General features: G+C 41.8%; 1 protein-coding gene across 3 annotated transcripts in view; it reads left to right on the forward strand.

The window, feature by feature from the left end:
* Positions 1-1071: 1071 nt before the first annotated feature.
* pom121 (POM121 transmembrane nucleoporin) overlaps positions 1072-12817 on the forward strand; it is a 58116-nt gene continuing 46370 nt past the window's right edge. Inside the window, exons 1-2 of one of the 3 annotated variants that reach the window (XM_043718719.2) lie at positions 1072-1877; positions 7972-8187. In XM_043718719.2, coding sequence (XP_043574654.2) covers positions 1339-1877; positions 7972-8187 — 755 coding nt within the window. In that variant the 5' untranslated portion in view covers positions 1072-1338. The remainder of the gene's footprint in view (positions 1878-7971; positions 8188-12817) is intronic. The other 2 variants (XM_043718718.2, XM_043718720.2) reach the window with 2 other exon arrangements.

Here is a 12817-nt window from a genome sequence, read left to right on the forward strand (position 1 = left end):
AACTCCCTGTGAGGTTGTCAAGACTGATTCTCATCTAAAAAAACAGATTTACAGAATCTTCTCTGGATTCGTGCAGTTATTGAGCAAAGTAAGGTGTAATTATGCAAGTAAAATTCACCCCACAAACTTATATGTGTATGTGGGTGTGGGGGGGGGGTTATGAGTGTCTGTGAGAGGGAGAGGGTGGGTGTGTGTGGACTTCAGTACAGGCAACTATGAAAAGTGGTTGAGAAGAGGCTGATAGCCAAGTCCGGTACCCATGGGGATGGCCTCATCCGGGACCTTGGGTTGATGTCACTCTACAGGTGACCCCATTGTACGATACACACACCCAGACAGACACACACACACATACACTCAGACCCTATCTCATGAACTCACACACACCCTCTCCGACTTCAACCCCTTTACACCTATACGCATACACACACCCTCTTACAGACACTCATAACCACATCCCACTCCCCCACCCCCACACCCACATGCACACATACACATATAAGTTTGTGGGGTGAATTTGTACTTGCAGAGTTACATTTTACTTTGCTCAAGAACTGCATGAATCCATGTAAGATTCTGTAAATCCGTTTTTTTCGATGAGAATCAGTCTGACCATTGTGGCACAGACAGCCTCACAGGGAGTTAACACATTCAATTCTTTATCTGGGCTGACATGACGCCAATTGTTAAAGTGCTTTTGAGAATGTAACTTGTAAAAAAGGTTTTGTAATTTCCATATGAAAGAACTGAAACCAACATGGTCATTCGAAAAGATGAGAGACTTAACAAACAATCCGGGTCTTTTTTCAATGTATAATTTCAGTTGCATCACACTGTAAGCTTTTGCTATAAATTCTGTGACTTACAATCTTATTCTCCACAACCACCTGATGAAGGAGCAGTGCTAAGAAAGCTAGTGCTTCCAGATAAACCTGATGCACTGTAACCTACAGGTGTGTGATTGCTACCTTTGACAAAGTCATGCGCAGTACCTCCGCTCAGCCCATTGTATCCGCGGAGGCACGCAGCTGGGCGCCTGGGGCGCGCGCCGCCGTCACAAGCCTGCGCGAGTGACGACGGCCGGACTTGTCGCGCAGGGTGTGCGCGGCCGCGGGTTGCCAGGAGACGGTCGATGTGTGTGTGTGCGCGCGCTTGCGCGGGCCCAGGTTGGCCTGAGGTCGACAGGCTGACGGGGAGGTGGGGGAAGGGATGGCTACCCCGCCCGGCAGTGGGTGCCGGGTAATGGCGCGCATGTGCAGTGTGTGAAGCGTCCGGTAATGGCGGACAGAGCGAGAGCAGAATGGCTGCTACTGAGACTGGATTGAAGCCGCCGCCGCCATGTCTCCCGCACACAAGCGGTCTGTGATAACGTGGGCGGCGGGGCTAGGCTTCGCTTTGCTGTTTTCCTTCTACATTTTGGGCTGGTACTTGCTGGGCCTGCTGGCGGTGGTTTCCGCTTGGGTTTATTACTCTTCGCTGGAGGGAGTAGGCCCCAGGCCCGGGCTCCGAGATTTACTCGACCGCACCGTCGCGTTTCTCCTCGGGACGCGTTGGGCCGAAGTGCTGCACAACAGGTTGAACGGAGGAGGCGGCCATTGGAAAGGGAGAGGTCGGAGTGTCAGAGGCAGGCCCCAGGCCGGTCCTCGGAATCCCGGCCGGGCCCCGGGCAATAGCTGCAAGTGGGAGCTGGTGAATTGTGAGCAACGCAACCCGCTGGCGGAGGCTTATGCTGATGAGCGGAGCCCCGCCGACCTCATGATGGGCAGCTACTTGTCGAACGAAAACTCGGCACAAGCCTCTTTTGGCAACAGAGAGATAAGGAACCGCTACAGTCGGCCGAATCCTATGCAGACCCCGACCAGGAGGCTGTCCTTTGGGTAAGAGCCTGGAAACAACGGACCTGACAACAATTAACGCACCATGATCATCAACTCATTCATTCGACTAGTTGTAAGCTTGTATTGTTTCATGCTGTTTGAGTCCAAAAGTTGCCCGGGTCAGTTGATACCCTAATTTGCTGAGAAATAAGTTTACAGCTGAGCTAATGTATGTTTTGGGAATATTTTACTGGTCTGAAAACATGATGGGAAGACCAACATTGGAAATTTGGGATGTGGGAAAGTGTACTTGTGAGCGAAGATTAGTCATTGTTGAGTGTTGGGTCAGATTACAAGGACTGAATGACCTACTTTTATAAGATTGAATGGAGAAATAAAGCAGCAATTTTGGAAATCTGAAATTATTGGAAATGCAGATCCAATTGGAAAAAGAATGGATTTTCAGTTCAACCTGTAACTTTTCATTAAAATCTTACCAATACGATGAGCATATTTCTGGAGAAGAGTCATGTTGGACTCAAATTATTAACTTTGTTTCTGTCTCCAATGATGTTGCCAGACAATTGGGTTTCTCCTGCACTTAATTTTTATACCAAAAACATCAGACATTTTCATAAAATCTGTTCCATTATTTTTGTAATAACTGATTTCCTCTGAGTATTTAAAGCCATTATATGTATTTAAAATTATTGCAGAAAAATACTTGCTGTGTACATAATCTTTCATTAAAGAAAGACTTGTGTTTATAGAACTCCTTTTGTAACCTTAGATGTCAGTACTCCATAGCCAATAAAGTATGCTGATTTCTGCGTGGTCTGGCAGACAACAATGTGAGGGTGAGATAATTTGTTTTAATTAGATTACTTACAGTGTGGAAACAGGCCCTTCGGCCCAACAAGTCCACACCGCCCCGCCGAAGCGCAACCCACCCATACCCCTACATTTACCCCTTACCTAACACTACGGGCAATTTAGCATGGCCAGTTCAACTGACCTGCACATCTTTGGATTGTGGGAGGAAACCGGAGCACCGGAGGAAACCCATGCAAACACGTGGGGAACGTGCAAACTCCACGCAGTCAGTCGCCTGAGGTGGGAATTGAACCCGGGTCTCTGGCGCTGTGAGGCAGCAGTGCTAACCACTGTGCCACCGTGCCGCCCTAAATGTTGATTGAGAGATAAATATTAGCAGCTCATTGGGGATGGTACCTCCTGCTGTTCAAAGTAGTGTATGGGGGGCAGGCTCTTTTTTTGAAACACGGGACCTTTCGCATTGCAGTACTCCCTGGAATTTCACCCTAAGTCTTGTGTTCTGGATTCTGATGTGCTCATTAGCCAGTGAAGTCACTTTGAACAATTATCACTTTCAGGAATTCCTTATTTTGGCATTTGTTGCACCTGGAGGCACTTTTGCGATTACTAGTCCAGAGCTGCAGTCTGAGAATCTTCCTTTAAGTCCAGTCATGTTTTCAATGTTAGCTTGATAGTTTGATGCTTGAAAATTAAATGAGCCCAAAAGAACATAACATAAGAATAGCATTCGAGTTAAGGCCATTGAGAAAGCAAACAGCAGGGGTCTGAAAGGTAAGAAGCAAAAAAAATGAAAATTGTGCTTAACTTGTGTGTGAAATTCATTCACAGTATCTGATTTTTACTGGATCAGTCAGGATTTATTGCCCATTCCTAATTGTCTTGAGAGGGTGGTGGTGAACCGTTCTTGAACCTTTGCAGATCTTGGGGTATAGAGACACCACAAAGGTTTTGAAGCATTTCAACATAGTGACAGTAGAGGAACAGCAGCATAGCTCCAGATAAGGATGATGAGAGGCTTGGAGAGGAACTTTGAGATAATGGTATTCCCATGCATCTGCTGTCCTTGCCTTTCTCGTTGCTAGAGGTTGTGGGTTTGAAAGTGCAATTAAAGGAGCTTTGGTGAGTTGCTGCAGTGCAACTGCAGATGGAACGCAATAATGTGACACTGTCTCAGTAGTGAAGGCAATGATGTTGAAGTGGTGAATGGGGTACTAATTAAGTAGTCTACCACGTCCTAGATGGCATCAACCACTTGGAGTGTTCCTTGAGCTGCTTTCATCTATTCAAGTTGAGAGTACTCCGCTACATGTCTGACTTCTGCCTTCTAAATGCTGTACAGTCAGTAGCTGGGTTACTCACTGCTCTTTGACCTGCTCTTGTAGCCACAATATTTAAAACTAGATTTATAGTCACATGTACTCAAGTATAGGGATACGTGAGTACAGTGGAAAATGTACAAAGTTACCATTTCTTGTGCCATCTTAGGTACAAATATACCCATGTACAAAATCTTAGGTATAGATTAGAGAAATGTTGAAATGAAGGTAAAAATTCAGCGTCATGTCCTAAAGTTCAAAAGCAGGGAGTCACACTGGGCTTCCTCAATGCCAGGAGTCCATGCTGAACATTTCACGCCACGTACTATCTCAAGTCTGAATGTTGTCCAGATCTTGCTGCAAACAGACATGGTGGACCTCTTTAATGAGTTGATGAGTTGTGATTGATCTTTTATGGTTGTGCAGCCATCAGAGTCCATTTTTATTTCTGACCTTTTTCCTTATTTTCTTGTGCTTTTGACATTCTGATCTAAGGAAGGTGTTTAATGCAACTGCAGGTAGTTAGCTGGAGAATATTTTTCTAAGGAACTCTTGCAGTGATGTCCTGGAATTAAGATGACTTACATTGAGGGCAAAGTTTAGAGGGCCAATTTGAGGAGCAGGCGAATCGACGTTTTGAGCATAAGCCTGTCATCAGGAATGTGGGCAAAGTTCTAAAACACCTGCCCCCAACCAAAATAAAATTTGGAATAAGACTGTAATGTGGTCAGCACCTGTGTTGCCTTCATAAAATTCAAAATGAGTATCAGTGAGCAGCTTACTATTTTTTTGCACTGTCAGTGACATCCGTTCTTCTGTTAGCCCCTCGCTAGCTGACGCAGACCCAGTTGAGCGGAGTCGAGCATCTGTGGCCAGCTTGGTCAGTGCTGGTGCAACCACGAAGCACTTGTTGAAATTGAAGTCCCTCACTCAGATTATGTTCTGTCCCCTTACCAATTTCAGTACTTCAAATGGTGTTCAGTATAGAGGACTACTAATAGATCAGCTGATTTGCAAGTGGTCAGGAGTGATGAGGTTTCCATGCTCCTGTTTGCTCATGGCACTTCATGTCAGACAATGTTGATGATTCCCAGTGAAACTCCCTTCTGATGTCTGCCATGTGCCGCCACCTCTAGATCTGTTCTGCCCTTGGGACAGGACATACCTTCCATCACCTTTCCTAGTTATGTTTTCATGAGTATGACTATGTCCAACTGCAGCTTGAATGCTGTCTGGGGCAGTTCCTGTATTTGACCAGGTGGTTCATCTGTTCTTGTTCCTTTTCGATTTTCCAATGTTTTATTATTACTGAGTAGCTTGCTCGGCTAGTTGAGAATGCATTGAAGACACAATGTCTGGGCTAACATGTCAGCCAGATCAGAAAAAGCCAGCAGATTTCCCTCCCTAAAGGGGATCAGTGATTCAGTTGGTATTTTTATGACAATTGACAGTGGTTTCATGGTCACTGTCACTGAGATGAGGTTTTTGATTCCAGATTTATTAATTGAGGGTAGTTCTGGCTGCTGTGGCTTCTGAACATTTGCCACCTGTAAGCACTACGTCATGTTCACCTAAGTGAGATGATAGCAGGATTGAGGTCATACTTATCAAGAAAACAAAGCAGGCTGGCATTTCTTCTCAAAAGAGAAGACACCGAATGGAAGTCATAGAGATGTACAGCACGGAAACAGACCCTTCGGTCCAACCCGTCCATGCCGACCACATATTCCAACCCAATCTGGTCCCAGTTACTGGCCCATATCCCTCCAAACCCTTCCTGTTCATATACCCATCCAGATGCCATTTAAATGTTGCAATTGTAATAGCCACCACCACTTCCATACACTTACCATCCTCTGAATGAAAACGTTGCCCCTTAGGTCTCTTTTATATCTTTACACTCTTGCCATAAACCTATGCCCTCTCGTTCTGGATTCCTCCACCCCGGGGAAAAGTCTTTGTCTATTTATCCTATCCATGCCCCTCATGATTGTATAAACCTCTATAAGGTGACCCATCAGTCTCCGATGCTCCAAGGAAAACAGCCCCAGCCTGTTCAGCCTCTCCCTGTAGCTCAGATCCTTCAACCCTGGCAACATCCTTGTAAATCTTTTCTGAACCCTTTCAAGTTTCACAACATCTTTCCGATAGGAAGGAGACCAGAATTGCACGCAATATTCCAACAGTGGCCTAACCAATGTCCTGTACAGCCGCAACATGACCTCCCAACTCCTGTACTCAATACTCTGACCAATAAAGGAAAGCATACCAAACGCCGCCTTCACTATCCTATCTACCTGCGACCCAGTTTTTATGTATCCTGTCATGCAAATAAAAATGAGGGACCACAAAATAAAATATGGTCACATAAATCCAAAAGAGAATTCAGGAGAAATGTCTTTAACCAGATATTGAGGAGACTATGGAACTTGCCACGGTGGGTAGTAGTTGAGGCAAATAACAGAAATGCATTTATGGGGAAGCTAGGGTTACTGCGATGAAGGCTGGCAGGAGATTCTTTTGGGAAAAACTAGCATGGCTCTGCTGGGTTTCAGGTTCTGGAGCTGTGCTGCATGTTCTGTACAACAGTGGACAGTGGCTAATTTCATGTTTAAAAATGTGTTCTTCAAGTTAGAACTGTAACTGATGCATTCATGGAATAATTTTGTTTGTTATTTTCCTTTTTTTTTCCCTAGATTAGGATCAAGGTAGTTTACCATGGTAATCCTTATAATATTCTTGGACCAGGTTACCCAAAGCGTTTTTTGTAAATAATTCACAAACTTGAAAAGCAAAGGGGCGCTTTGAATATTTAAAGATAGATGTTAAAATTATACATTAAAGCTAAGTTTTGGAATTACTTTAAGTAAAGGCATATAATCTGTGTTATTATTGAATTACACAAAATAGCATATGATAAAGGTGTTGGGTGAAAAAAGGCACCAACGGAAATTTGTTGAGTGGTGGACTATGCAACTCAAACTTGGACCTTGAATGAGCATAACTGCCTTATTTGTGATGTGTTACTTTGAAGTCAGTGCCCCAGCCTCAGTTGCCAAGAAGGGCATTGCTCACCATTAGATTTGGTCACAATATATTTTGCTTAAGGTAAGTATATAGTCAGTGTTCCACCATGCATTGGGCCAGCATTGCATGTCAGTTAAGTAGAGTGTTGGCAAAGATCCCAGTATCTCTCATTTAACTGACAGTGTCCATCATTTAAACTTTGTAAAATGTCAATAGTTGCTCCATTATAGCATGTCTTACGTTTTTTGTATAAACATGTTTATTGACATGTTACAGTTGAATTATGATAGAGCTCAAAGGATTGACTAGATGATTTGAATTGTTCTGATGGAAAGATGTCACAATTTCCAATATAATGAATAGACATGCAGAAGATGCTGTGTCTGTTAACCACTTCGACAACAAAGTTTTCCAGGTCATTAACAACTGCCGCCATAGTGTAATATTACTGTGAAACTGGAGAGTTGGTCCACAGCAGCTGTTGGAAAATATCTTCAAGTTTGCAGATGTGATAGAAACTTGTTTTTTTTTAATTGCTTTATCATCTTCATATTTCCACTTGATCTGTGGTTTAACATATAAGTGTTGCCTACAGGTGCATGTTTTAGTGGTGGTGTGTGAAACCACTAGCTGCAGTTAAAGCCGCGACAGAAGTGATTCTTCATGCATGGACAGGTGGAACTAAGCTGTAAACCAGTTCACACGAGGGAAATATTTTTGCACCAAATGAAGCAGAGCAGTTATTTGTAAAGCAATATTTTGTTGTCTCTGCCTCTACTTCCTTGGTTTCTGTGCAGTCAACTTTTTTGTGGACAATTAGGGATTTTTAGCAAGTACTGGTCTTGCCATGGAGATGCAAGTCCCTGAAAGAATTTAAATGATTAATCGTTTTATCACATCAAACAAGTTTCTTAAAAGCTGTCAAGCACACAACACATGTAATTAATCTTTTATTTGAATAATTTTGTTTTCTCTAGGGAGCATCAGGCCATGATGAATAAATTTACAGTGACCCCTCGGCGACGGTATCCAATCCACCAGCCCCAATATTCAGTACCTGGAACTCTACCGACTGTCCGGTGGGATGGCTATCAGAAGAAAAATGTTTTATCTTCCAGGAACTCACCCATGGTACAGAGTCCAGTGACTGTAAAAATTGCACGACCTGATGCAAACATGATGCGTTCATCTCTGTAAGTATTCCCATTACCTATTTTTATGTTCAAAATAAAATTTTGTGGTTTCTTAGGACAAGTGGAAGTTCAGTGTAAGTGCAAAATATAAGGTTTTGTGGTAAGCAAATCACAATATTGGATAATATCAGATTTGTGTCAATGAGCAATTAAATATCGTTGTATTTTTAAAGAAATCTAAGAAAGGCAATGTGATACAGTAAATAATCTGATAAAACAAGGTATATTTCAGTGAAGTAGTTAGAGAAGGTTGGAAGTGAGATTTTGGTATAGAATTTGCTTTAATTGGAACCTTTAAGTTCACATGGCTGAATTTGGTGATAAAGTTGTAAGTTTAAAGAGAATCTTTTATAGAGAACTTTTATATAAGGCTGTGACAGCTTTGAAATTCAACTTTTTTTCTTCCTTCCATTGGTATTGCAATGCCAGTGTCCTGATACTACTAAATTGCCCTGAAATCGTTTCTACCTGTTGCGCACTTGTGTAAAGAGCCCTATATTGATAATTGCCTTCTGTTGTCGTTTATCATTTGATCCTGTGCCCTCCTATTACAATTTCTGTGAAGCAGTGTTTCGGATTTACCTTTTCTGTCCTGAAAAATATCTGAATAGTTTTCACAGTCAATTGCAGCTGTTTTGAGGAGTAGACCACTTCGACATTCAATTTATTTTCTTCATATGTAGCTCACAACAGCATTTAACTTTGTTTCAAGAGTTTGAAAGAGTTGGTTAGGTGGGTTATTTGGAGATTTGTGTGCTCTCTCTAATGCCTCGAAAATGCTTTGCACCACATCCATTGACTGGCATTGCATGTGTTCCATACTCAAGTGCTTCCATACTCTGTTTATCACTTCTATTCCTTTCTTCCTCATTGGCTTATCTAACATCCCCTTCAACATATCTAACAATATTCAGCTGAGCTACTCGATGTTGTTGCAAGTGTCACGTTCCAACTTATTCTCGTAAAATTACTCCCAAAAAAATCAAATTCTGATTTCAAGACTTAATTTTTAACTTCAATTTTCATTTAAACATTGGTCTCCCCATCCACCTGCATTGTTATCCTTAGCTTTCTCTGTTAGTTTGTACAAAAACAAAATAGTGTGATTGCTGAAATTATGAAATAAAACAGATAATTATTATGTTCTTTTGAATATCAGGCAGTAAAGCGCAGTAAACTTATTAGGTAGATGAACTTTCACCAAAATTCACGATTTTGGTTCGTGCATTGATAGGACTGTAAATGGATCTTTGAAACTCAAAAGTGAGGAAGCATGAATTAAGCATTTTGAGCCAAGTACGAGTTTTGTGATCAGTCTTTAACTTGGAAAAACCGTAAAGTTAGATTCTATTTTCAAATATGCAAAACTTGACACATGTTAATTTTAGGTTAACTTTGCACCTTTCACCATCATCTTTGTAGTGTTGAGTGCACTGCATGTAAGCATCAAATTCAGAATAACTCCAAGCAGCAATGAAATAAGAAATGTTTACTCTGCTTTCACTCCACAGACGCTGCCGGATCTGCTGAGTTTCTCCAGTTTCTATTTTTGTTTCAGATTTCCAGCATCCAGATCTTTGTTTTATGAAAAAAATAAATAATACCTTCAGTGAATTAGTCCAGCATTTTTAAAAATAGTGACAAGAATATAGTATTACAGAGCCATTTATGCTTATAATATATAGGGTGCATACATGTTCAATGTTTGTGTCAGTGTGTGAAATATTGTGGAAGCAACTTTTTTTCCTGTTTCATGTATGAACTTCCTGAGGTCTGGCCCTGCAGTGCTTTGTAACTGCTTTTGACTTCACAATGTGCTTTGCATCTGGAGTCACTCAAGTAGTAAAGTAGAAAGTCTGACTGCTGATCTCCACAGGCTGGTAATTGATGCTGAAGTTGTACGAGCATACCCTGCCCTTGCCTGAAAAAATCGGTTTTATCAGGATAGCCTTGTTCAAATTTATCTGGATTGATCTACCTTATGCAGCTCAGGGAATTAATTTCTATTCAGAAATCTAATTATGGAATTGTCATTACCAGGCTGAAAAAGTGTACTAACCATGATAAAAACACCCATACTTAATCTGGTTCCTTCTAATGTAAAGTATGCTTGTAGAATCCATTCTTCACACATTGCTGAACCATTACTGACAAATTTGACACCATCAGTATAATCTCCCTTCTGCTGTGTTGTTGCACATATTATCTCACAATTTGTCAATGGGTGTTTTGTATTACTTCATGCTTGACTGAAATCCTAATAATGCTCAACATATTGTTGGATGACCAAATGTTGACTCCAGTTAATAAGGGGATTTGAGATGCCATAAACAGGCCATAGTTTGGTTTAGGAATGCTGATGTGTGTGCATAGTAATGAATAAGACTTTTATTTTCTACATTTCTCCCAGCTATAATTGATTTACATCTGGATGTTTGGTGCCAGACATGTCTGTAACAGTTGCAACATTAATCTGGTTTTGTCAAAGTACAGCAGTGTCTGACCACCTCTTGGAGAAAGTGAGGGCTGGAGATCAGAGCTGAAAATGTGTTGCTGGAAAAGCGCAGCAGGTCAGGCAGCATCCAAGGAACAGGAGAATCGACGCTTCGGGCATAGGCCCTTCTCCTGTTCCTTGGATGCTGCCTGACCTGCTGCGCTTTTCCAGCAACACATTTTCAGCTCTGACCACCTCTTGTCAACTTCCTTTCTAGATAAATGGCTGAGTAACATAGAAACACAGAAATTAGCTGCAAGAATGGGCTGTTTGGCCCTTCGAGCCTGCTGTGCCATTCAATCTGATCATGGCTGATCAGCCAACTCCATACCCGGTTCCTAATTTCTCCCTATATCCTTGGATTCCTTTGGCCTGAAGAGCTATATCCAGCTTCTTTCGGAAAACATTTGATGTTTGGCATTAACCAGTCTCTGTGGCAGAGAATTCCATCGGCTCACGCTCCCTAACTGAAGAAATTTCTCTTCATCTCATCCTAAATATCCTTCATACCCTTGGAACTTCTGTCCTGAGACAGTGATTCCTGGTTATGGACTCCCTGACCATTGGGAATATCTTTCCGAGGTTTACCTGTCTAGTCCTGTCAGATACTTTTTTAACTCCGCTATTTGATGATCCCATCTATTAGTGTTGGAATTTCTATGTTTAAGGTGATCTACATTTTCCCAGCCTTGACTTGGCACTTTGTGCCTTACACCTAAGTCATACTTAATTGTAAGCTCAGACAGACGCATTGACCATGGAACACCTTGAAGTTCACAGTAAGGCTCTAGGTAATCAAGAGTGCGAATCCTGTCTGATCAATCTGTACAGGCTGAGGCTGTTTTCCGTGGAGCGTCAGAGGCTGAGGGGTGACCTTATAAAGGTTTATAAAATCATGAAGGGCATAGATAGGATAAATAGACAAAGTCTTGAACTTGGGGTGGGAGAGTCCAGAACTAGAGGGCATAAGTTTAGGGTGAGAGGGGAAAGATATAAAAGAGACCTAAGGGACAACCTTTTCATTCAAAGGGTGGTACGTGTATGGAATGAGCTGCCAGAGGATGTGGCTAGTAAGTTGCAACAGTTAAAAGGCATTTGGATGGGTAAATGAACAGGAAAGGTTTGGAGGGATATGGGCCGGGTGCTGGCAGGTGGGACTAAATTGGGTTGGGATATCTGGTCGGCATGGACGGTTTGGACCAAAGGGTTTGTTTCCGTGCTGTACATCTCTATGACTCTGACCTTGAGGTCTGTGGGTTCATGGATGTCTTTTGAAACTGTGACGTGAGCTTAGAGTGAGATCTGCATCCTTGGACCTATTCATAGTAAAGAAGAAAAATTTGAAGCCTGAATCATGCAGACAAATTTTGGACATGAAGAAATCAATTTGTTTCTGCTTTCCCACAGAACAGATTTTCACTCCCTAATTTAGTTTTTTTTGCTACAAAGGAACAAATAACAAGTTGCTGCCATACAATAATATAAACATCGTTTGTAGCTGTTGGTTTTTCTTTCTTTGTAGCAGCAAAGTAAAAAGGAACAAAAACAGCTTGGCTCGTCTGCCCTGGCTTCTGAAGCTATGACCAATCCAACAGGAACATAAACACAGAAGTAGTTCTTCCAGTCCCTAAAGCCTATTCTGCCATTCAGTGAGATTCTGGATGATCTTGTTACCAGACAACATATAATCCATCTTTGTCCCATAGTCCTTAATAACTTTGGTTAATATAAATATATCTTGGATTTAAAATGAGCAGTTATCATTTTGTGGAAGAGATTGTTGAAGTTCTACACAGCCTTTGTGTATGAAATTTTATTCCAGAAGATCTTGTTTCAATCCTAAAACTATTCACCTAGTCCTCGACTCTCCAAACACCAGAATTGGTTCTCGATGCAATGACTACAGAAGTTGGAAACTCAAAGAGTCAAATTTTTTCTTGCTGTTGAATCCAGGAGCAAGAGTTAAACCATGATTGTCAATTTAGCCTTGGTCTGAATACAGAAGTTTGGAACAAAAGAAGAAATTAAAATGCTTGGAGGTAGCTTTAGCTGCAGAGGAGATGTGTAGTTTTTGAAATCTGACTGAGATATGGTTTTAAAATATAACTTTGGAAATTTCCTGCCTCTCTTTACAGT

Source organism: Chiloscyllium plagiosum, unplaced genomic scaffold (genome assembly GCF_037043375.1).
Source record: "Chiloscyllium plagiosum isolate Xiang-an unplaced genomic scaffold, Cpla_swu_hap1 HiC_scaffold_31, whole genome shotgun sequence".
In the NCBI taxonomy this organism is placed as follows: Eukaryota; Metazoa; Chordata; class Chondrichthyes; order Orectolobiformes; family Hemiscylliidae; genus Chiloscyllium; species Chiloscyllium plagiosum.